The sequence below is a fragment of the Anser brachyrhynchus genome, assembly GCF_964034855.1.
Source record: "Anser brachyrhynchus genome assembly, chromosome: 3".
NCBI lineage: Eukaryota > Metazoa > Chordata > Aves > Anseriformes > Anatidae > Anser > Anser brachyrhynchus.
Window position 1 is genome coordinate 110,682,801 of NC_137696.1, and position 23,908 is coordinate 110,706,708.

General features: G+C 48.3%; 1 protein-coding gene across 5 annotated transcripts in view; it reads left to right on the forward strand.

Moving 5' to 3' along the window:
- The window catches only part of HPCAL1 (hippocalcin like 1), a 58,547-nt gene that overhangs the window by 3,129 nt on the left and 31,510 nt on the right, over positions 1–23,908 (forward strand). For all 5 annotated transcript variants that reach the window (XM_080586031.1, XM_080586030.1, XM_080586033.1 and 2 more), the window contains exon 2: positions 13,580–13,626. In XM_080586031.1, the coding sequence (XP_080442157.1) occupies positions 13,580–13,623 (44 nt within the window). In that variant the 3' untranslated portion in view covers positions 13,624–13,626. The remainder of the gene's footprint in view (positions 1–13,579; positions 13,627–23,908) is intronic.

A 23,908-nucleotide genomic window follows, 5' to 3' on the forward strand; every position in this document is an offset into this window, starting at 1 on the left:
CAGCTGGCTGCCTTTGGTTCCACCCCGAGCTGTGAGGCTCGGAAAAAAGGGAGGTAATCCATCCACAGCTTCGCTGAGGTTAGATGGAGAGATACCGGCCAGCCCGTTGCCTCTTTGCGCCACCTGTTTTCTTCTCTTTGTTTTTGCCCTAAATGCAATGTTGGTCTCTGCGTATAACTGTAGGAAACCCGGGGGGGTGGGGGGTGCCACTATAGGACGGGTGTCGCAATGCTGGCAGCAGCTCTGCTCTGGTGTCAGCTGTGCCAGCCAAAAAAGTGCTTTTTGTTGGCACGGCTTCGTCTGTTCGGGGAGGCGATGGAGGCAGCGTTGGGAAGAATTCGTCCAGCTGTAGCGGGGGGGATTCACTGCTACAGCTGGATGCTCGTAACTTGTCAGCCTAGAGGAGCATCTCTGCTCGGGCTGTCAGGGCAGGCAGCTCGGCATCGGGCAGCTCCTGCTGCCCAAATTCGGGGGCACGACTCTATAAAAAGGAAAAAAAAAAAAGAAGCATGCGATCTGTGATTAGAAGTGGTTGCGATTAAAAGTGTTCACGCAGCATGATTTATTGTGTTTTCCAAGCAAGACAATACTCTTTTCAGTGCTGATTGCGTTGCCTCGAGTGAGACAGGAATGCTGGTAGACCAAGTGGGCGATCTAATTTAAAATTCTATATTATAGGCTTCTTTTCTTGCTTGTAGTGACATGAGGCTTTAAGGAATGAGGTTGTGCTGTCTGTGCGTGCGAGATGCACTGATACTCACGGGAAGAGGATCGCTCACTCTTGCAGAGCGGCTGGTCTTCCCTTCAGACATGACTCTTAGGTCAGAACCAGTAACAAATGCAATATGTTTTCCAGTGAATTTAAGAAAAACAGACTTCTTTTTTTTAATATGTTTTTTTCTCTTCTTCCTAGTATGCTTCCCATAGTGTTTGTGTGTGGGACCCGTTTCTGCGTTCACTGTCTGTGTTAGAAAATAGTTGCAGTGCCCAACTTGAGTATCTTCGTGGGGCTTAACTCAAACCGAAGTTAATTTCTGTTGGCAAGAGGTGATTTATCGTAGCTCATGTTGACTGTATTGTGTGGGATCCTACGCCATTGGTTTCGGGAGGATTTGCTCTTGCGAAATCGTTGGGTTTTAGCTTTAATGAGCAGAAAATGTTTTAAATCAATGTCTGAAATTTCCGTCGTTCCAATAATCCTCTACCAGCCCCGAGAGTATAACAAATGCAAACAATTATCTTCACCTTATCAGCCTTTTGGTGAATAAAAGCCTTCACGGGTCGGTTGTGTTCTGCTAACCTACTAATTAACTCATTGATTTCTGCATTTCTTGACTTTCCCAGATAAATATCTGCCTATTGTCACGCTCCAGTGGCAAAGTCATCATGAATCTTTAAACAAGGGGGCCAAATACTCCACGAAGGAGCTCCTGCTTCTTTTAGCAGTGAGGAGACTAAATTCTTCAGCCGAATCTCCCGGAAGCGTTAGCTTTCTGGAAGTTCAGTGTCAATGACTTGGAGATCCGTAGGATCCACCACGCGATGAATTATGCATTCCCTTGCCTTGTCCGTGCTGGAATTAGAAGGCAGGAGCCTAGAGGCCGGATCCAGCTCGTAATCTGAGAAATACTGCACTTCTCCTGGACCGCATTGCATGAAATACGCCATTATCAGTAAGAAATGCTGCTTGTAATTAGCGTAGTGGGTTTGTAGGTACGCGGGGATAACCAGGGCGGAAGAGCTGGCAAATGGTGCTTTGTGGCTATTCAATCCACACGCCCGGGAGGGGTGTTTCTTTTTAAAGTCAAAGAAAGAAGCAAGGAGTTTAATGAATTCTCCTTGGTGGTTTCTGTTCGTTGAGAAAACCTGCACTGGCAATATTTTGTGCAAAGGATGCCAGGTACAACCTGGTCGGCTTTTCTCTTCTCTTGCACACTCAATCGTTTTTCCCGATGATCGCACTACTTATTTTGAGCAACATAGTCTACTTCAAATCTGTCCGGGGAAAAAAGCAGGACCAAAACTTAGATGAGCTGTAGTAGCATACAGTTAATATGCCATCTTTTGAGACCTTTGATTTTTTGGGGTGATTTTTACAAATACAATTTTAGGAGGCCCTCTTTTCTGCCCAGTCTTTCCAAAGGGGATAAGGCTGGCTGAATGGGAAATGGTGCAGCCAGATAAATGGACACTTGCCAGTATTTTGGTTGCTGTCGTCTTAACATCTTCAGAAAGGTGTTTGAGGTTGATGGCAAGCCTTCAAAACTCTGTCCGTGTTGGAGAACACTGGATCTGGGTGACAGGGACGTCTGGAGACTTTGAGGGTGGGAGGCTGAATATCAGCAGCATGGTTTGCACCTACGGAGATGCTTGCTGGAAATGAGGCGTACCGAGATCCTGATGGGTGTGCCAGGAGCCACGGCCGAACACAGGCATCTGCTTTTGCAATTTGATTGTGTTTTTGTTTCAGACAATGTGTTTATCTAACCCGCGTACTAGTCAGAGTGGCAAAGGTGTTTGTTTTTGATTCCCCAGCCATGCAGCATGCCAGCATCGGGAACATAATTCCCACCAGTGGAAGTGCAGGAAACATTTCGTAGTGAACGCCGGGGGAGAGGGAGTGAGTACGTGTGTGCTCTTGTGCAAATGCCAAACACTCGTGTTCTGAAGGAATTACGAGCATTGCTTTTGACTGTGATGGATAGTGTAGCTTGGGCATGGGCTGAGGAAATACGTCTTGCTGATGCTTGGAAGTCAGCACGTGGCTCCTGCAAAGTCATTTTAGCATAGGTGGGGGTGGCAGAGGTGGGAGGAGGGTGAGGAAAGAAAGCCAGCTGGGGGCCAGGAGCGGGCGGCACGGGGGTGCTGCGAGGCGTGCTTCTAATTCACCTCTGCCCCACACAGCCCGGCGTGTCTGCGCGGAATGGATGCTTTTCATTGCTCCGAGGTGGCAGGCTTTTTTTCCCTATTTTTTTTTTTCTAAAGGGCATTGTGAGCAGGATTCTCTCTTCTTGGCAGCGCTCCCGTTGTGCGAAGGGAGAGAGCTTGCTGCTGCTGGTCGTGCTGCGGCTAGCCACCGCCGGAGCAGTTCGCACTGGCAGGGCATCCTTTGCTTTATCTATTTATCCAGGCTTTTTTTTTTTTTTTCTGGCAGGTAAATGGTGTTTCTCGAAAGGTCTCATTTTGTGTGTCGTAGAAGAAAGCTTGTCCTGGGGGAGCGAAGCAAACTTCAGCTTGGAGGCCGGGGAGCAGTTTGGGGCTGATTGAAGGAGCTGCGTGCGTGCGTGCGAGAGGGGAGTGGGAGTCAGCAGGGAGGACGTTGTGCACGCACAGCCAGCTGCACGGAGCTTAATTATTAAATGTGCGCTCGAAAGAAAGCAAGCAGAGAGCAAGCACACTTCACGGTGCTTCGGAAAGGGCCTAGAAGCGACATCTGTTAAATATATTAGAAGACACTGGAAAACCCTTTATCCCCTTCACCAGAGCTGAAGGGAACTCAGCAGCTTAAAACTCTGGCTTGGGAGCAGCCGCCTGGAAGGAGCTGCCTGTCCAGGCAGCATCGCAGGCAGCTTCGTTTCCAAATCCTCCCTGCAGAGTGGCCACAGGGCCAGCCTGGAGCAAGCTGGGGCTTTTGCTCCTGCTGTTGCCTCCAGCTCCCAGTCTGAGTGTCTTCTGGAATGGTTAATATCCCTCTGTTTGTGCCACCGCTTGGTTTTAGTTTCCTCTCCTTGGTATCTGCCCATGTAATGCTCTTGTGAAGAGATGGCTACAGTTGCTGCTCGGAGGAGAGGGAAGAAGAAAGTGGAATCAGCATAAAAGGCTCTCGGTGATTAGGCACGGCTTTGATTTTTGCTGGGCTGAGTTTTATCGCTCTTGAGTTAATACATGTCAGGTTTGCTTCAGAGCGATGCTGAGGAGCTTTCCAGAAAACCGATGATCCTTTGTGTAGGGGTTTATTTTAAAAAAAAAGCACTTCCACAAAATAAAAAAGGGGTTGGAAATGCAGATACTTCGGTCACCTTTTTGTGACCAGTCCTCGAAAGCCAGCACCCTGTAAATGGGAAGGAGCATGTGCCTGTGTCAACCCTCTCTGCTGTCTGTGTGCAGGAAGGCCTTGGTGGTTACATCCAGCAGAGGAGTGCAGTGAGGAGGGGTAACAAACCAAGGCTGGCACTGCAAGGCGTACGTAAGGAGCCTTAATTCCCCAAATCCCATGGCAAAAGTGAGGAGTCTCGTTCCCCGTGGCTTAGGCTTGATGTGGAGTAAACCCACCGAGGTGGGAAGGTCTTCTGCAGCTGGCCAACTCGTTCATGTTGGCTCTGGTGCTGCTCGTTGGTGGGGGAGCTGGGGCTGGCCAGGGCTGGGCCTTTGGTGGCCACGGGGAGCCGTGCACAGGCCGTCGGGCACGGGCAAGAGCTTTGATGGCCCACGGGGAAGGAAGGACGCGCTCCTCGGCACCAGGCCGGGCCAGGCCGGGGCTCTCCGCGGTTGTCAGGAGGTGGATCAGAGGGTTTTTACTTATTTATTTTTAAATGGAAATTGGATTTCATTCCAGCTGAGGGTAATTGGAGTTGTGGTGATGGTCTGAAAGCAAATGAGAGTGAGCTCTGTAGACTCCAGTCACAACTTTCTGTTCTGATATTGGCGTGCATCTTAAAACGGCGTTCGTCCCTAAATGTGGCCCTAACGCTGTTCCTAAGAGCTGCACGTCTCTCAGGCGATACACAAAGTAAGGGAAGACTGCTGTCCAGTTTGAATTTGTCCCTCAGACCCCATCTCATCGCTGCAGGGATGCCCAGGAGCTGTGGGCTGGCTTGTGTGGTCAGGCTGGTGCCCCTGGGGAGCCTTCCTCCTCCTGCTCAGGTGGCAACCAGCGACAGCTGCCCGGTCACTTTCCAGCAGCCGAGTTCTTTCCCTGTTTGGGAAGGAGCATCTCTGATCCCAAGAGTCTCTCACTGCTCAGCCAGGAGGAGCAGAGGAGACTTTGCAGGAGATGACTGCCCATCGCTGAAGACTGTTGTGGTCCTGTTGGGTTCTCAGGAATTGACGGGGTGGGGACTCTCCTGGCAGAATGGTGGGGAGGCACGTTTCTCGCAAAAATGCTCCACATTACTTGCTCCAGGGGTTCACGAAAGCATTTCAAAAAGTTCTATTCTTGTTCTACTGCAGGTTGAGCTGTATGCATATAGGCTGGCCTAGTTAGTATGTCTCCTCGGGGGCATTTAACCAGAGTGTGTGCTGGCGTAACAGCCATTATATGGAAATATAAAGCATCAGTGGCCTCTAAGTATCTCCAAGGGTAGCACTGTTCCCCTTGCTCTCCATGCGATTGTGCTCTCCATCTCTTGTCCTTTGCATGGGGAGTCTCCCTCCCAGAAAACCTACGGGAGCGGGCACAGGGCTCGCTGCCACCTGGGTGTATGATGGTGTTTGTGAGAAGCCTGTGGCTTCTGGTTGAAGCTTGTCAAGATGGTCTCAAGTTGCACCAGGGGTGTTTAGTTTGGACATTAATAAGAATTTCTTTACGGAGAGGGTGGTGAAGCATTGGAAGGGACTGCGCGAGGAAGTGGTGGAGTCCCCATGCCCGGAGGTACTCAAGAGATATATGGATGTGGCACAGGATTTAGTGATGGGACTCGGTAGGTCAGGTTGATGGTTTGACTTGATGAAATTAAAGGTCTTTTCTAACACGGATAGTTCTATGATTCTATGATGCAGGATGTGAAGGGCTGAGGTACCCATCTGTTACCACTGCACACTTTTTATCCCATGCCAGCTGCCCAGGGCCCCACTACCCTGTGTGGAGGAGCTGCTGCTGTAGCTGGTGGAGAAGGAGCAAGTCCTCCCATCACCCTGTGCCCCGGCATTGCTCTCCTCCTTGTGCTGCTGGGGACCGTGCTGGTCCCTCTCCTCCACTGTCACTTTTCCAAGCTCACCGCGCTGTCAGCGTTGTGCCAGAGGGACAGCAGGCTCCTGCTTACTGCTGTTAGGCTCAGTTCAAACCTGAGCTTGGCCACAAGGTTTCTGAACATCAGTCAGAAGTGGATGCAGCGAAAAAAATACCCAACCAGAGCGGCAGTGTTGACACGTCCCAAAGCACAGACTTCAAGGTGGTCTCCCATCAGGTGCCAGGCTTCATGCAGGTCATGGCTCCCACCAAATCTCCCTCAGTGAGATCCCACCAAATCATGGATCACACCAAATCTCCCCAGTACGAAGATAGGGGACTTCAGTGCTGTCACCTGCGTGTCCCCATGGCTCTTGGGAAGGGCATCACCCGGCTGCGTGAGCCCCATCTCCACGTCCCCAAACAAGGCACCGGGAGGTGGGACAGCCTGTGCCGAGGTGTGCCGTGGGGTGAGGGCAGCAGACAAGCAGAGAAACCCTTCGGCCTCATCCTCACATTGATGTTTTACAGTCTGTAAGGCCATGATGGAAGTGTACAGCAAGTTCTGTTCTTAAAGCTGCTTTTCTGGCTCTCTGGAGGGTTAGCGAGCCACCGGTGCCTCTGGTTTTTGCTTTGCTTTCAAGGTGGTTTTCCCCTTGTAATTATAAAGGCAAGAATGTATAATTTTTAAAATGAACAAATGATCTGTCCAGGAGCACTAGTTTGTGATGAGCCCAATTTAAACTCAGCTGCGTATTCCACAACTGGAGAGTGCAGGGAATCTGCATTTTTATGTAGCATAAAATAGCCTGAGTATGCAGAGGCGGTTAAGGTTATATGCAGCACCACACCTGTACCATAACAGCATCGATCATTGTAATTTGTTTTTTGAATAAATTTGTGCTTCATTCAGTCCTTGGAAACTTTCTGAACTCTTTCAACTACTGCTGCGTTGCATCTCTTCACCCAATATCTTAGCTGATGCAAATTTGCAATCTCCTTTAATAAAACTCAGTTGACACTGTGCCCCGTGTGTCTGCTAAAATAAGATTTGCTAAGCAGCTACCTCCCTTCCCATGACCTCCCCTATTTTCTCCATTCCTCCCAAGTCTGTATAGTGTAACTTGAATATAATGTTTAGTTTAGAGCATCCTGTGAAGAAGGGAAATGCAAATGAAAAGCAAGACTGAAAGGGGAAGACGGAGATAAACTTCCCGGGCAATGAATGTGCAGTGACATAATTCTGTTAACTGTATTGGGAAAAAGTTGAAAAGAGGAAATAGGGTAGATAATTGAATAGTTGGCACTGTTCTGTCCCCAGCTGCCTACATCCTTTTTAGTTGTCGGCTGATCACTTGTGTCCAAGCACGACCAGGCAGTGTGTGGCATCTGTCAGTAGTGTTTTTTGGGGGGGAAAAAAGAAAGGAAAGAAACTCTGCAGCTCAGAAAGAGAAAAATATTTAATTGCAAATAATTTATCTTGTTCTGACGCTTTAAATTAGATTTAATAAAATTCAATGTGTTTAGTCGCAGTAGAGTATTAGAATTTCCATACGTTCCTTCCCTCCTTTTATATGCACGCAGCTTCTCTGGGAATTGAGTGCAGTTTGTGAACTTACACAACTTACTTTGGGAAGCAAATACACGATAACATCAACTTACCCAGCTTGGCTTCCAGTCTTAGCTCTGGTGCTGCCCTGAAAGCCTTCCTTGCCTTTGAATTTGTAAAGCTTCCGTATGCCGTTGTGCTTTCCTTTGTGTTGCTTGTGTGGAAAGCAAGTTCAGGATGTGTTTAATAAGCTGAATAGTTTTTCTTGCATGAAACTGGGCTAAGGGCTGCAAATACTGATTACTCGATGACTTGGAGAGGTATTTGTATGGCATCCTCATTGCTGTGGAGTGGGTACAGTCATCCTTGGTGGCCAACTTGTGAGCGTTGACCTTGGCAGGATGTAAGCGAGCTAAATATGACGCCTAACACAAACATGCAATCTTCATCTTTTGGTTGAAGTGAGCAAAACTCCTCTGAGCCAGGGGAATTGCAGCTGCCTCTGGTGAGATTACTGTGGTGCTGTGCAGTCTGTTGGCATGCAGGTTTTCCCTTTGCATGGGCTTTCTGTTTTCCTTGGTTCCCCTGTCGTCCTACTGAGCCTGGCACGGGCAATTGTTTGTGTTGCGATAGCATCAGCCGGAGATAAGATTCTTGCAGCGCACACTTCAGGCTGTTCTTCACCCCACGCTTTAACCACTCCAGTGCAGCTGTGTTCAATAAATAAACCTTCGAGGATGCTCGGAGCGTGGCTTTTTGGAGGTGGAACAACAGTAACTCACACCAGACCTCGTTTTCTACCAATTTAGGTGCAAGCTTTTTGGTTTATATGGGAAGTGCCTGCGCTGTTAAGAGTACTCCAGCACAGCAGACGTGCAGTGGAGCGTGGTTGGGTGGCTTGGGCTATTAAAACTTCACAATAAAAATGAAGGTGATGGATGGGGTCACCTCACAGGACTTTTGTGACCGCTGTGCTCCCAGCTGCGGTGTTTCACAGTGAGGCATGGTGCTCCTGCTGGAGTTGGAGCACGAGCCGCAGGCAAGGTCTTCCAGACAGAGAGGTGGGTCCTGTCCTCACCTGGAGAGCTGGCATCTAAGCACACAGGTAGACAACTTGCCACGCTGTCAGGGCTTGTTGGCTCACCCAGTGTACCCGAATGCCCAAGGAAACCCAAGCAAAGCAGCGTGCCAGGGCAGAGATGACACCTCCAAGCCCAGCAGCCCCACTCCCCCTGTTGTTTTTAGCGATACAACATTCACGTTTCTTGTCTGCCTTCTCTGCTGAGAGGTGCACCTGGCTTTCACCCCACCACTGTAAGTTCACCAAGCAGTCTCAGGATGGCTCCGTGGGCAGCTGTGGGTACTGGTGATGCTGCAAGGTGCTGCAGGTGGCACAAATGTGGGTTGGAAAGCTGTCCAAATCATCCGCAGAGGGAGAAGGCCTGAAGGGAGAGAGCTAGCAGGAGGTGGACATCTGAAGACGCAGGCTGCTTTACAGCATGAGAAATCAAAGTAGCCTGGGAAGCCAGGCCTGCTCAGGCGGTAGGTGCACGAGGAGAGCACACAAGGAACGTTTTGTTCTCCTCCCCATTGCCGCTGCCTGCTGCACGCGGTGCTTGGGGTTTCCTTCGTGCTCTGCCTGCCGTCTGGCTCGGATCCGCCTTCCGAAAAGCTGTGCTCAGCTGCAGTGACCGTGGGGAGCTTTCACTGAGAAGTTTTGGGTTGTGGGATGGTGTTTGCCTCGGTGTATGTACCCAGGTTGGTGTGTGCAAGTTGAGATGCACTGGTGGTATGGTCATGGTGAAGGCTGAAACAGGGATGGGACCCATGTACTCTCTGCTGCCAGGACTGGTGGGCTTGTGGCTGGGCTTTAAGGAGTGAAATTCAACCTCCAACTTAACCATACGCTCCTGCGGTGCGCCAGGGGATGCTGCCGGGTCTCCATATATCAATTTTCCATTGTAGTGCTCTTGTGGGGCTGTTGCAAGCACACAGTTTAGGTGGAGTGGTGATGGGAGAGGTGCCGGTAGCAGCATCCGAAGCGGAGGAAGGAGGGACGGCGCTTCAGTCTGCTGAAACACAACGGAAATTCCTCTGAGCAGTACCAGCCCCTCAGGGGACATACAGACTGAGGTATATCCGCACCACAGTCAGGGCAGGATATTGGAGAGAACTCCTGAATTAGCTTTTAAATGAGCCTAAATCTGTAGCGGTAGCAGCCTGGAGCTCGGTACGGGCTGCAAAACCTGCCCAGGAGCCAAGGAGAATCAGCCTGCAGCAGGCCAGCTGGGAGCTGTGAGTACTGTGAGCAGTGTGAGTGATCCCCGGGATTTAGGTGGGTTGGAAATGAGCCTGGGGAGCGAAAATCCTCCGACAGACAGGGGGAAGTGACTGACTCCTCTTATTTGATCTACGGGCGTCAAAGAAAACAAAGCAACCTGGCGGATAGAGCCCTCTGAGAGTTTCCTCACACTGTAAAAAGAGGAAAAATAACACAACACGTTTTAATAAAACAGCAGATTCCGGTTGAAAAAGAAATTGTAAGTACGGGAGCACTGCTAACAGCACAGTGCCGGGGGTTATTTCCATGGCTATTTGCAGGCAGGTGACACCGTCCACAAACAGGGCAACGTTAATATCAGTATTGATTTTTCTTAATGCAGTTATGAAAGCTGAACTTTGGAGGTGTGGGTGGGCATCGTCAACGATCGGCACTGAGATTAATCAAGAACAACATCAGGCTGAGGGAAATGAGGGGAAATTCCAACCGAGCAGGGTGAGAGGGTGGCCATTAGAGGAGGAGAAGTACCCACAACACTTGAGGCTTCTCCGTTGTGTAGAAAGAAACCTGCTCCGTATATAATGTCTGAGAAATGAAGGAATGGAAAAAGGTCAAATTCAACTTGGAAACTTGAGGCCAAAAGGAAAAAAAAAGGTGTGTACAGCCGTGTTGGTGCAAGCTAAGGCAAGTCCGAGCGCACTGCAGGAGACGGCTCAGGTGGATGACTGCAGGCTGGATGGGGCTTTGGGCAGCCTGGTGTGGTGGGAGGTGTCCCTGCCCATGGCAGGGGGTTGGAATTAGATGGGCTTTAAGGTCCCTTCCAACCCAAACCGCTCTGTGATTCTGTGATTCTGTGTCTCCTCCTCCTTAAGCTTTCTCCTGACAGCTCTGAAAATAGTAGATGGATGCACTCGCCTCTTCCTGCCCAGCCTCCAAAAGTTACTGACATCTCTTCCTTTAATTCTGCTTTGTAATTGAATTTCTGCCATAAGTTGCTTCTGCTAATTCAATTATACCTTACTTTTAATTGGCAGTGGATTTAAATACTTCTTGTGTTGTTAACACAGAGATTAACATGTGTTGGGCAGTTAGCCTCTACTCCACCAGGCTGGAACAAAGGTTTTGGGTGATTATAAGCAGCCTTTTTTTTTTTCCCCCCCCCGAAGTCTTTGGAATGCAAAAATGTAGGTAAGGGCTGGAAAATGGTATTTCTTTTGAACATATAAATGCAGCCAAACAGTCTTGGTGCACTATTCCATAAGGTCTGTTGAATGTGACATGCAGGGGGAAGGCACGGTACTTTGTACCAGCACCACAGAAGAGAAATAAGAAGTGCTTCTGGGTTGTGTCTCCTCTTCTGCCAGTGACCTGGTCCAGTTCTTATGTTGCCTTTCCATTGGGTTTCATTGGGTCAGCAGCTTGCAGTGATTTTAACATCCATTCTGGTAAAAAATGGGGATAGTAGGTTTTCTTCCTAAGATGTTGAAGCTAGAATTCTTTATTTAAATGCTTGTATTGCTGCCAGCGTGCAACATTTGTGAGTGCCTGCCTGGCCATCTCAAGAGCAATAGAAACTTTTGTGAAGTCCTGATCTTCCTTCCTGTGAGCAGAAGACTGATGGAGTTAACATCTGCACAGAAAGGGGAAGATACCGGCATAAAATAGGAAAAGAACCATTTAAGAAGCACTCACATTTATTATAAGGTTTATTATTATTATTATTATTATTCCTTCCAGATTCTCTAGCCCGTAGGGAAGGGTTTGTATATAATATAATCCTCCAGCTGCTAGAAGGACATGTGTAGGAGGGTTGGGTCTTAAGTAGAAGCTGGTCAACCAGCACCACCAGTGATGGGGCCAGAGGGCACGTCCAAAGGGTGGCTGGTGGCCCCTGGTCCAGCAGGATGCTCTGACCTCGCAGCCGTGCCAATTGTCTCTTTCTCATGATTTGTGGAAAGAGCCTGATTTTAACAGGCCGCTTGGCTTCAGTGCTTTTCAATTTCTTCGTGGTGACTATTTCTGAAGACCTGAAGAGAATTTGTGAGGTTCCCATAACTATGAGAAAGCAAAAATACAGTGCTGCATTTTTTAAAAAGGCGGAGATGGAATTACAGTGCAGCCTGATTTTTATCACAGGATTTTCCTGGAAGTTAATAAATTATTTCCTACCTAAGCATCTTCTGGGTGCTTATGAGTAACAGTCAGCATGGATTAGTCTGGAACAAATCATGTCAGACATGCTAATTGCCTTCTACAGCAGGGTAACTGGTTGTGTGGATAGCGGGAGAGCAGATGATACGATGTGCTTTGATCCTACTTGGGTTTTTGCCACTGCTCTGATATTGTCAAAAGGAAGCTACGGGAGAAAAAAAATGGTGAGCCTTTTGCCTTATGGTTGGTGCAAAGAAAGTGTGCTACTTACACTCCAGGCTTTGCTCTGGTATGTGGTCAAGCTGAGACAGGCGTTGGGTAGGGGTTTGCAGAGGTGGACCTCGTGGCTTGGGTCGGTATATTTATCAGCATTATAACTGATGCTTTTGGTACGGTATGGTGGAGACTCAACAGGTGGTGTCAAACTAGGGGAGGTTACCAGAATGTGGGAGAGGGGGTTAGATTGTCAACCAGCTTCGGACAAAACCAGAATATGAACTAAGAGAGTAAGAACGGGACCCAAAAGGAAAACTGGGAAGGAGTGGGTTTGTATGGTCTGGGGAGAAGACCAGGGAATGGCACAACGGGTTTGAAGTACGTAGGAGACTGCTGCAAGGGGGCAAATATGAAACCTCTGCCCCATGTCTGTAGAAGGGGTAATGGTACCGCAAAATGAAGGAATTCCTACTTGTAGGGATGGCACACTGTTGAAGAAGAAGGCTTTGTTGATTTTTTGGGTCTCTGTGGCAGGGGTTTTGCATTGGGTAGACCAAATGTGTTACTTAGGGGTGGAGTGGAGCATCCAGAAGTAGGGTCCCAAGCCCAGCAGGGTATTTTTGGCAGAAGTTGTGGGGTTGCTGGGTCAGACAAGGGTCTCACAGGAAAGACAGAGGTGTGTTGTGTCTGGAGGCATCAGGCTGGAGGAGATGAGCAGTGGGGGAAATCGTGGATGGCTCTGTGGGAATTGAAGCGAGTCACTTGTTTTTGGTTGCCTGATCCACAGACTTTGGGAGATTACGAATCGCAGGAGCGGGTGAGCTCACTCCTGGTGCTCTTCTCTGTGACTTCTTAAGTGCCGATGAACCACAGCATTCGTAGCTGGCAGATGCTGAAGGGATGCAAATTATTATACTCTGCTTTTTCAGGAAGCATGCTCAACTGATAGAGAATTGATTCCTACCCTTTTAGAGCAGTGCTTAATGGCTGTAGAAATCCTGAAATGGGCTTCCTCATATTTCAGTTCTTTTTCTCCTGTTTTCAGATCTTGGCACAACAGTGTTTTGAGGCATAAGCCAAGCAAACCTTTCCACTGTGGCATTTTGATATAATCGGAAGATGATTCTTGCCTATTTTGAAAGATGGGTTTTACAGAAAGATGAGTTCCGTGTTCTGTGAGTTTTACAAAAAGATGTTAGGCAGGCAGGATGGTTTTGGCAGATTTTTGAATGCCAGGAGAGTTTGCTGTCCAAATTTGAGTGAAATCTGTGCATTTTTCAGGACAAATACTAAAATGCAAATGCAGGTGGTAAAGTTGCAGTTGTTGCTCAGTTTAGAGAAAAAATTGAACCAGAGCTTTTGCATGTTTAGACAAATTCTGATTTATTTTTCAGCAGGGAAAATTGGTCTGGAGAGAATAGGGTAAGAGATGGAAGGTCGTTACTTAGAAGAAAACTAACATAAAGTATGTTTGCTTTGTGTTTTCTCCTTTCAGGCAATCGAGCCCTGCGGACTTTCTCTGAAGAGGTTCCAAGATAGGTGGTGAGTACTTTCCAGACCCTGCTCCTTTCAAGGCACGCGTTAAATGGGAATGACAGAAAATATAAAGCGTTGGCCTTTGTTGGTTGGGCAGCTGGTGCAGGAGTTTGCATTATCTGAGCCTGTGCTGCCCGTTAGAGCTGGCAGGCTGATCTCTGAGTGTGGGGTTGCCATCCATCTGTGAAACGTTACCTTTGTGCCAGAATGGACTTCCTGAGACTTGATTAGTCAAATGCTTAAGAAAATGTAAAATGTATCTGACTTCAGGAGGGAAAACCTGTAGTAATGATGCTGCATTTTGTACTGAAAGCCCACACAGCCCAGTGGGGCAGTGTTTTCCATCTGAGAGAACAACCTGCTTGTTTTTTTTTTTCTCCTTTTGTTCTGACCATCTGCGTTAATCCAAAGGAATGCAGTTTCCAGAGGTTCAGATGACCTGCATAACTCGGGCTAATCTCTGCTGCGTGTGACGGGTTCTGCTCTGGCCGGTACCCAAGGCTTGCATTTGTATGCACTTCATTAGGTTCTTATTTGTAAGTAAATGAAACATTAAATCAGTCAGGGGCTGCAGGAGCGTAAGATTGATCAGAAACACTGGTGTTGTGGCATTACAGCCAGCGACCCAGCTTGGACACCGACGTTGATCAGCGCGGGCTCTGCTCCCTGTGGAGCCGGTCTCTTCCGGGCGCTGCCCGCCAGGCCGCAGCACCCTTTGCAGGCTGTTTTTGTTGTTTCTGGAGAAATACGCACTCTGTTTCCTCTTTCGATTCTAGATTCTTTCCAATGAGATTAACAAAATGATATCATTAGACATTAATTGCTCAGGAAGTTTATTCTTTAGTTGCATTTCCCTAGTGCACAGGATACAAGCTATTAGAGCTCTTGTGCGTTCAGACTGACTAATGAACCACAGTTGAGTGCCCAAAGCCTTTAATGGACTTCTCCATCTTTTAAATAAATGTATTTAACATTATTAACATATTTAACACCATAGATAAGGTGCCTTTCGAAACAGATGATCCCAGGTTAATTTGAGGTGTCCGTACAGCGTATGGCTGAAATGTGTCGGGGGGGTGCTGGGGAGTGGTACGCTGTACTGAGCGCGTGTCCACCTTAAGTATGCCTTCATTTTGGCCAGAAAATGCTTACATTAGTTTAATTCTCCCTCCAGTGTATTCGTTATCAATTACATCTCTCATCAACAAAAGTATCCCTTACTTAATAAATGGTATTATCTACGTTTTCTATATAATGAGAGCTCCGTTAACCCCCAGACAGTCCTACTAAGGTGTACATCCATACAACGCGAGTCTTTGAGGGCCAGGTTATGAATCCCATGCGCCTTTTGCAAATGTTCATGTGAGTAATAGCTTATGAACCTCTCCTCTTCCCCCACCCCTGCAGCTGCCGTGAATCTTTATTATAAACCTGCACACTATTTGTACTAATAATTGCTATATTGGGACCTGAATCATCAGTTGATCTTTCTGAGATGTTGAGAGATGAATCAAACTCTCTTCCCGAGGGCAGAGGCGAGCATGGGGCTGGTGACTGTAACACCGTACGTTTAAAGGCCAGGTAATTTCCAGCTGTCGGTTTAAATTGCACTTGCAATTGGATTTTCTTCTGTTGTTGTTTCAGGTAGCACTTAAATAGGTTGTAAGTAAAAAAAACTTGCTAATACTCTAAAATAGACTTACCAGAGTGAATGGTTTTTCTCCCGTGTAGTCCCTTTGGCAGTGCTCTCAAAGGCATGAAAGCCCTGTGGTGTTGGGGTGAAACTTGGACTTCTGCAAACAGAACGTGGAGGTGTTGGGTGTTTGTGCATCACGGTTTTGCTGCTTTGGTGGTCCGTGTTTGTCCTTGCCTTTTCAAGTTCAGAGAGGTCCTTTGTTCCAATTTGGGAATTTAAATGATCTGTAGCAATATTAAGGTAATTGTACTGCGTGTCACAGTTTCTGTATGGGGTTTATGGTGGTGTTGGTTCCTGTTTAGTGTGTGGGAGAGATGGAGAGGCAGGACTGAAGGTAGGTTGGTGCTGAGCCTGCTGGGCAGTTTTCAAATGCAGTGTGCTATCTGTGGCACGGGGGTGGCTGCAGGGCAAGGTGAGCATCATGAAAAATACAAAAGTGCTTGAAGTAGCTTGGATTTCACCCATGCTGAGCACTCTTGGAGGGCAGGGTGCCCACAGGAGCCACTCGGGTGGGTGTTGGGAGGCTCAAGGTGCACCCTCATCTTCAGCTGGGTGCTTGAGTGCAGTGGCCTCATCCAGGGTGGGGACAACACACTCTTCGGTGCTCTCCTGATGGGGTACTGCGGGCTCTGATGGAGCAAGCTACTTAGCTGTAGTGCTGCCTGTAAGCAGATAAGCAGCTCGGGGCACAGGCGCGCTGGCTGCCCTGGCCAGCGGAAACTGCACGTGATGGGAGATGTGCCCGAATTGGGGCCGCTGTGGGCAGGACGGCAGAATTGGCACCCTCGTGGCCCTGGTGGCTGTGCCAGGAGGCTGAAGGTGTGATGATGCAGTGAGAGTAGCTCTGGTCCTGGGTGGCAGCTGGGGTGGCAGTGTGGTGGTGCCACTGGGTGTCCTCTGCACGGATATCTTCTTCCCCGGTCAGGGCATGGACTTGGTGGCTAAAGCCACACGCTTTTTTGTGGGGTGGCAGCAAAGGGGGAGCAGAGATGTGTGCAGGAGTGGGAGGATGGGTGTGGGATGGGGTGAGGCGCAGACAAAGCTGCCTGTTGCTTTCACGGGCATGGGTCCGAATCAGGGCTCCATGCTCCAGACCAGCATCAGTATGTACTGCTGGGATGTCAGGACTTGAATCCTAAAGTAGGGAACTGAATTTTTTTGCAGCCAAAGATCTGTGCTATTGAACTTTGAGAAATATTTTATTTTTAAACTGAAACGAGCTGAAACCTGTGCAAGCTTTGTTTCCGAGGGAAGGTGGCTCCCATCGAGCAGGAGATCTCATGAAGCACTGAGGGCTCATGGAGGTGCCTCAGGACCACCTATGGCTTGTGATGGAAATCAGTGAGTACTCTTGCAGTTGGTGCTCGGGTGGTTTTGGGAATACTCCTGCACATATAGGAGTGCAGGACCATGGGCACCTCCCCACGTCCTGGCTGGGCTGACCCCTCTCCTGTTGGCATGTGAGATCTCCCTCACCGAGACCTCCTCCATCACCAGGACCTCCTCCATCACTTGGACATCCGCATGCTGGAGCACCAGGACGGTAGAGGAGGGAGCCTGCAGGGGTGATGAGGAAACTGTGGCTGTTTCCCACTTTCTCTGGGCATCCTCTGTGTTACAGCCTTGAAAAGCTCGCTGGTCTGAGGACTCAAATCCTGTTGGGGAGAGACCTTTCAACAGCATTACCTTGTTCTCTTACCTTTCCCCAGTCTGATAAAACCCTCTGGGGGAGTCTGCAAGGTGTCTATTGTACATACCAATACGCTGCAGCAAGGAAAAAAAAAAGTGCAATGAACTGGAAAACCTGTCTTAAAAAAGCACAGATGGGGAGCACAATAGCAAGTGAAGTACCTTGTATGCGTCTCTTAAGTAACAAAGCAATTAAGAAGAATTTATTATGGTTTAAAATGTGTCACTAATCAAAGCTTACATTTTGCTCCTTTTCCTGTAACCAGCTTTAAAAACTGGTATTTGAGGCTTTCTTGTCTTCTAAGTTTTTATTATAAAGCGGTTTTATATTAGTATTTTCACTGCTGGGGCATTTCAGTGCTGTATTGCCTATTTGCTTACCATACATGCTGTTTGCTCATTCAGGGATATTTAAAAAAAACAGAATGAATGTGCAGCACTGCTGTTCATCTGGTTTTGCTTTTATGAATGAATCGTCTGTCTGAGTGCACACGGGCTTCATGGCTGCCCAGTTTGCGAGAAATCCTGAAAATCAAACTTTTCAGTCAATTCCTTACAGCGATGGGGAAAATTTAAAAGCAGGCTTGCTTTTAAGAATGTGAGTCACTAGCCAGGATTTCAGAACTGGAAGATAGTGGGGTGCAGGGCTTGGGTTATCCTATAATAGCGCTGTTTTCCCCGCTGTGTGCTGTGCCTCCTACGACCACCACCTGCCTTCTGCACTTTGTAGAAATGTTGCTATACAGCCAGGGAAAACGAGCGTCTCCTAATGCAAGCATCTCATGTTGATTCACTACTATACAAATGTTCATCCTCTAATAGTGCGGGATTACGAAGCATTATCATCCTCAGATTGACTCAGGTAGTGCTATTTTTATTTAATCTGTATTAAGGTATCATTGCGAATCTTTGGTCTTGCAGCATGGGGGTAATACGATTTACTATTTTTATAAAAAATCAACATGGCTGTACAAATCCTGCCCGTACCGAGAGCTGCAAAGATTAGTCATGAGCTCAGCACATCTTTCTTTTTATTATTATGATTATTTCTTCCTTTACAGTGCATCGTTAAATTTTTAATTTTCCTGTGGCCCCAACCAAGCTGGCCAGGCTCGGAATAAAACATGAGGCTGTTCTGGCTCATGGCCCTTCCTGGGAAAAGGCATCGATTGCCAAGATGTGCAAGGAGCAATCGACGCAGACCTGCCCGAGTTGTTCTTTTCAGGGAGGAGGCGCCCTTTGCTGGGTGGCAGGAGCGGGTCTGTGGAGGCACGAGGCGCCTGGCAATGGGATTTTTGGCAGCTGGCTGGAGTTACTTGGGCAACCACGGCTCTGCACCGAGGGGTTGTCGCGGGTTTGGGGGGGCTGAGCGCTCGCAGGGCTGGCTGGCTAATTCCAGCAAGCGAGAGAGACCTCCCGTGGACGGCGGCACCCGCACCCCTCTGCCTTGCTGGGATCAGGCCCTGCCCCTCTCGGCAGAGTGTGCCAAAATTCGGTGGCTCCTTCCCTCGCTCGCCTCCTGCTTGTCACCCAGCCGCGGCCCGATGGCTATCGTAGCGCAGATGTGAACGCGTGCCGTGCCGTTGAGGTTAGCCTGAGGGAGCTGTCTACGGGCAGCACGTCTGTCCGGCCGGGTTCCTGAGCCTCAGACGGACAGACGGACGCCACCGCGGTGTCCCTGCCGCCCGAACCGCTGGTGCCTTAGGGCTGGCTTAGGAGAGCTGGCTTAGTTCAGCAAGGATATGCACGCGTAGGTGCGTGCAGGACTCCAGCCCATTAAAAAGTCATAGACCCATCCAGGCTGCAAAAGACCTTCAGGATCATCGCTTCCAACCGTCAGCCTGACCGGCCGAGCCCCGTCCCTAAACCTTGTCCCTTAGTGCCACGTTTTGCAAGCATTTCTACCTCCTTCAAGCCTTCATCTGCAGTGAAGCAGATACATAGCAATGGGAAGTTTTACAGCTTTCTCTTCAATTCTCAGGGGTACAGAAGTGCCTGTCCTTTCAGTAACTACCTAATCGGTACCATACACAGGAAAAAAAAATAGCCAGGGTGGCTGCAGGGCTCCGCAGCTCACTGTGGGCAATGCAGCACGCCCGTTGTAAGGCGTGTCTAGCACTTGGAGGTTGTGAAGATGCTGTAGGTTTTCCAGCGGAGCATTTCTTCCAAAGTCTTTCAGCCCTGTTCCTGCTAACAGCGATCTCTTTGACGCCGTTTAGGGTGGATGAACATAAACTGTCGATTTTGCCCTAAGAAAATAACGTGAATAATTTTGACTCGGGATGCATGCTGGGTTTGAGAACAGCGAGGCTCGAAGGCGGGGGGAAGTTTCTTAACGCTAATTGAAAGGTTTTTTTGAAGTGAAGGCTGAAAACCCCATCCTATATAGAGAGGTTTTGATCTGTCTAATGTATTTATCTCTTCAAAATGAATAACACCCACCCTGTTCCTTGTACCCCTTTCGCCTTTAATGTGTATTTCAGCTGTACTTAAGTGTTTCAGTAGCAAAGTTAACCATCTAGCTAGCTAACCACACACAGACCCACGGGTCTCAGCATTTTGCTGCAGCTTCGTTGCTGCATTCCTGCTGCAGCCAGGGGCTTGGCCTCCATCGCTTTACAAACTGTATGTTTTGGGCTTTTTTCTCCCCCTCTCTTAAACCACCACCGACTGGTGTGGGGTCAGGACATCTCTGCTCCCCTGCATGATGCCCTGGAGAAGCTCCAGCAGAGCGTTTGTTGGGTGCCACGCTGCAGTCCGTATGACTTTGTACGAGTGAAGTGGGACAGTGTTTCCTCCTCCCTCTAATTGCCTCTCAGCAATCAAAATAGAACCTATTTTTGCAAGTTTCCTGGCCGTGGTTATTTCAGCTGGAGGATTGCCGTGCCCTTTCCAAGGTGGGGCTGGAGGCGGACACTGGCGGGGTGCGAGTGCCAGGGAAAACAACGGCGCTTGCTGGCCCCTTGGCGGGATGTGGTTGTGGTCTGGGATGTAGCATCGGGGCAGAGAGCTGGAAGGGGACCGGCCTGCAGGTCCAGGGTGGTGCCTCTGATCCTGCAAAAGAGTTGGGACGTTCTCATTTTACACACACACACAAAAAAGAATTTGGTCATTCTTGAACTTTCAGGGGGGAAATATGACTTGGCATTTTCTTGTGAAATGCCAGAAAATTCATTTAGGAAAAAAATGTCATTTTTTTGTCATTTGTCGGGGAAATTTCACATTAGGGATTTACCATCATTAGATTATTTCATGCCATGTCAGTACTCAGGCATGTATTAAGTGGTGTGCATCATGGTTCATTGTTTGTTATGTACCATTACTGCCTGCACACCAGAATAGGTAATTATCTAGTTCTGATCACTTAGACTTGAATCATGAAGGCAGTTTGTTCTGAAATCTCCTTCAAGGTTAAAATGCCTTCTCTCTGTATTATAATGAAGTATTTTAACTCCCTATCAAGGAGCACAATAGATATAGAAATGCAAGAGTATGAAGATGGAAACCTCAGAATTCAAAACCTTGAACAGATTGTTTCCAGAATATCCTAGGGGACCTTCACTGAGCTTGTGTGTTTTCTAAGGATTTTGAATCTGAGGACAAGAGCTTTTTCTTTTTATTCTGCTTGGGTTTGGGTTTTGGTTGTTTTTGTTCTAAGTTTGACCAGATGTGTTTGACAGACTCCGCTCCTGACTCCGACAGTCAGGTAAGAGGATTGAGTGGTCCCCGTTCTCCACTACAAGGATAGTGGGAGATGAATTTACCTGCAAAATGACAGCTGAATGGAGGACCGAGGGATGATAGCGTGTACAAAAGATGTTTCAAGGCAGGCAGGTACTAAACGCTGAATTTTGTAGAGTACCTCCAAAATGACTGCAGATTGTCCTCTTGAGTCAGCGTGCTTTTAAAGATCATAGGCAGGATCTCTAAGGGAAAGAGTTTGATTTTCCAGGCTGGCTGGCTCTTCGCTTGTTTCCAGACAGCTACAAACTCTGCGGTTGCATTCCCCTCCAGCCGAATGCTTTCTCTGCACCCTACCCTAACAGGACGGTAGGCGTTACGTTCTCCATCCTTCCCAAACTCCCTCCCTAGCAAGAGAGTCATTCTATTTCTAGCTAAACAAAGGTAAATTTTGATTTTATTTCTCCCTGCCTCTCAAGCACCCTTCTCCCTGCAGCCTCCCGTGCTCTGCGAGGTGGTCGGGGTGGGGAGGGCTCTGCCTGGAGCCCCCAGCACCCCGTGGTGTGGTGGGAGCAGGGGGGCATCCTCCTCCACGGCAGCGCCCATTCCTCCCTGCCCAGGCAGGATCCCGGGTTTATTATGCCTAAATGCAAGTGAAAACCTGCAAGAAGTGGTTTAATAATGGGAATGTCAGCAGACTCCTGAGTACAATGATGCTGCTAGATGCTTTCATAAATCTATGGTTTAGGGACAACAGTTATGATGCATGGCAGTGGGAGCATGTGAAACTGCAGTCATTAAACAAAAATGGGCTTTTAAACTAATGGCAGCTGCCTAAACAGTTTTGCAGTGAAACCAATTCCCCTAGGCTACCATTCTTCAAATTATACAGGTCCTGTTGACTTTTAAAAGCAGGAAAATATTTTGTTTTGGTGCTGTAGCAGTGCTTTTACATTCATCCCAAAGGTCAGGCCGCTGAGCTTTCGCTAGGTTTTAAGCTGGAGGTGTTAGGAAATGATGAATGTCAATATTTCTAGGTAATTCATTCATCGTCGTTCCCCCACATTAAGCCACCTGCAATACCAAATATTCGCACCTGTTCCTGGCTGGGTTTTCAAGCCAGTGTGGGGGCACTTTTCTCCACCCGAACTCAGCTGCGTTTAACCCAGTAGGTAGTTCAGCACAATGTCTCTACTGCACAGAATTTTATCCAAATATCTCTATGAAAACCTCGTTCCAGCTCCCACCGTTTCAAAATGGCACGCAGTAAAGGCGAGTGTCGCCCTGCCTCCTTTGAAGCCGTCGTTCCAGCCTAGAGCCGGAGGTATTTAGGATGCACATATTACCTTCTCCCTGGTGCCAGACAGGACCTGATGGGTGGCGCTCCCCATGCTCTGAAGCACGTTGGCCACTCCCTTCCAGAGGCATTTCGAGAGCATTTGGTGGTTGCAGAAGGCCAACCCCTTATCAGCCATCCGCTTTCACAAGCTTCCCCTACCCCGGCTTGGTCTCTTCCTGAACATAACGTGTTTTGGCTCTGTCTCGCTGTCTCCTTTGTTCTTCAGTTTGATCAGAACTCAGATATATATATGAGTTATATTATATATATATATATATATATATATATATTCTATTACAAGGAATAGAGGAGAAGACACAATAACCCTGCCTGTGAAAGGATGCCAAACAGCAGAATTTGGTTGTTTTGTGTCATCTCTCTTCATATCCTACACAGCTCAAGCCCAGTTGTCTCCATGTAAGCCTTGGGTTGGCCATGCTTGCTGAGCAACTCCAGGTATTTTTACTTTAAACATACATATAAATATTTACAAATATATATTTATATATATATATATATATATCTTGAAGCAAACAATTTCATTAGAAATACATGTGACTGAGACCAGCTGTGTTTCACGTGGAAGCTCTCCGTGTTGGGAGATGACCTTTTAGAGTGGGACATCGTAACACTCCCTAGTTTTTCCAGGAGCCCTGCAGGACCAAGCAGAGGTTGGGAGGGACGGGCAGAAAGCACACTGGAGGTCTTCTGCTGCACCTGGATGTTGTGTGCAGCTTCCAGGCCCTGAGGAGTTCGCTCCCAAATGTCACCTGTAGTCCCAGCTCCCCGTGGGTTTTGGTTGTCTTGTGGGTAACATGCTGCTTCTTCCCACCACATCTTTTTTTTGTTTGTTTCTGTAGTCTGCCCTAGCCAAAAATGTGTCTTCTGTGGGTAGCTCCTCGTGGAAGAGGAGAGCCAACTGCTGTGACTTAGGCGATCCTTTCTACGTCCCGTGAAATATGTTTGAGTCAGGGGAGGGGAGTGGAAGAAGAAAGGTTAAATTAACTGTAGCATGAACATTTCAACAGATGGCTGACCTTTATAACACCAAGAACCATACAATTTTAGAAATTTGCAGGCTGTTTAAAGTTTGACAGGCTCTTTGCAGCCATCGGAGTGCAGATAGGCGATACGATTTATTAGCCCACCACCGGGCTTTGTCGCCTAATTTCCCTGCTGTTTGCACCGCTGAACTTTACGGGGAATAAGCAAAAGGGAGAAGTGGCTTTTTTGTGTGTGTGTGTGTGTTGCAGGAGCATCAATGGCACCAAAGCCCTGGCTGCTGCGGGAGGAGGGATGCTCCCGGTCGGATGCTCCCGAGAGCTCAGGCCCAGCCCAGGCGAGGGGCAGGGAACGGTTAATTGTGGACAGGGAGGAGACAGCTGATCATCCTGCCCCAAATCACTTAACCGTCTTAAGGGTCTACCCTTGTCTGCCTGAGCGAGCCAACTAATCTTTCAGTGAGCTGCACAAGTGGGCTCTCAGCTATATAGGGTACCCGGAGAGAAGTGACACAAAACGAGCATTTCCTCCATCCCACCTCTCCCCAGAAAGCTGCACAGCGTGTGCCTGATTAACAGTGAAAGAAAATCGACGTTTAGAGCAGATTATCTCAGGCTATGGTAGGTTTTCTGTGCTCTGGGGGCTTTTAGGTCAGGGTCTCATATCTTCTGAAAAATACACGTGGCAGGCAAAACGGGGCGAGTGGCTTGATGCAGAAATTCATGGAGATATTTGCTGAGTCGAGAGGTATCGGACTGGATCAGCTGTTCTCAGCCTCACACTTCTTGTGAGATGCCAGCGAATTCCCAGGGGCTGCACGCTGGACAGCTGTTTGGCAATTCGGAAGAGCCCTTACCTGCGTGATGTCCTTGGTGTCCTCC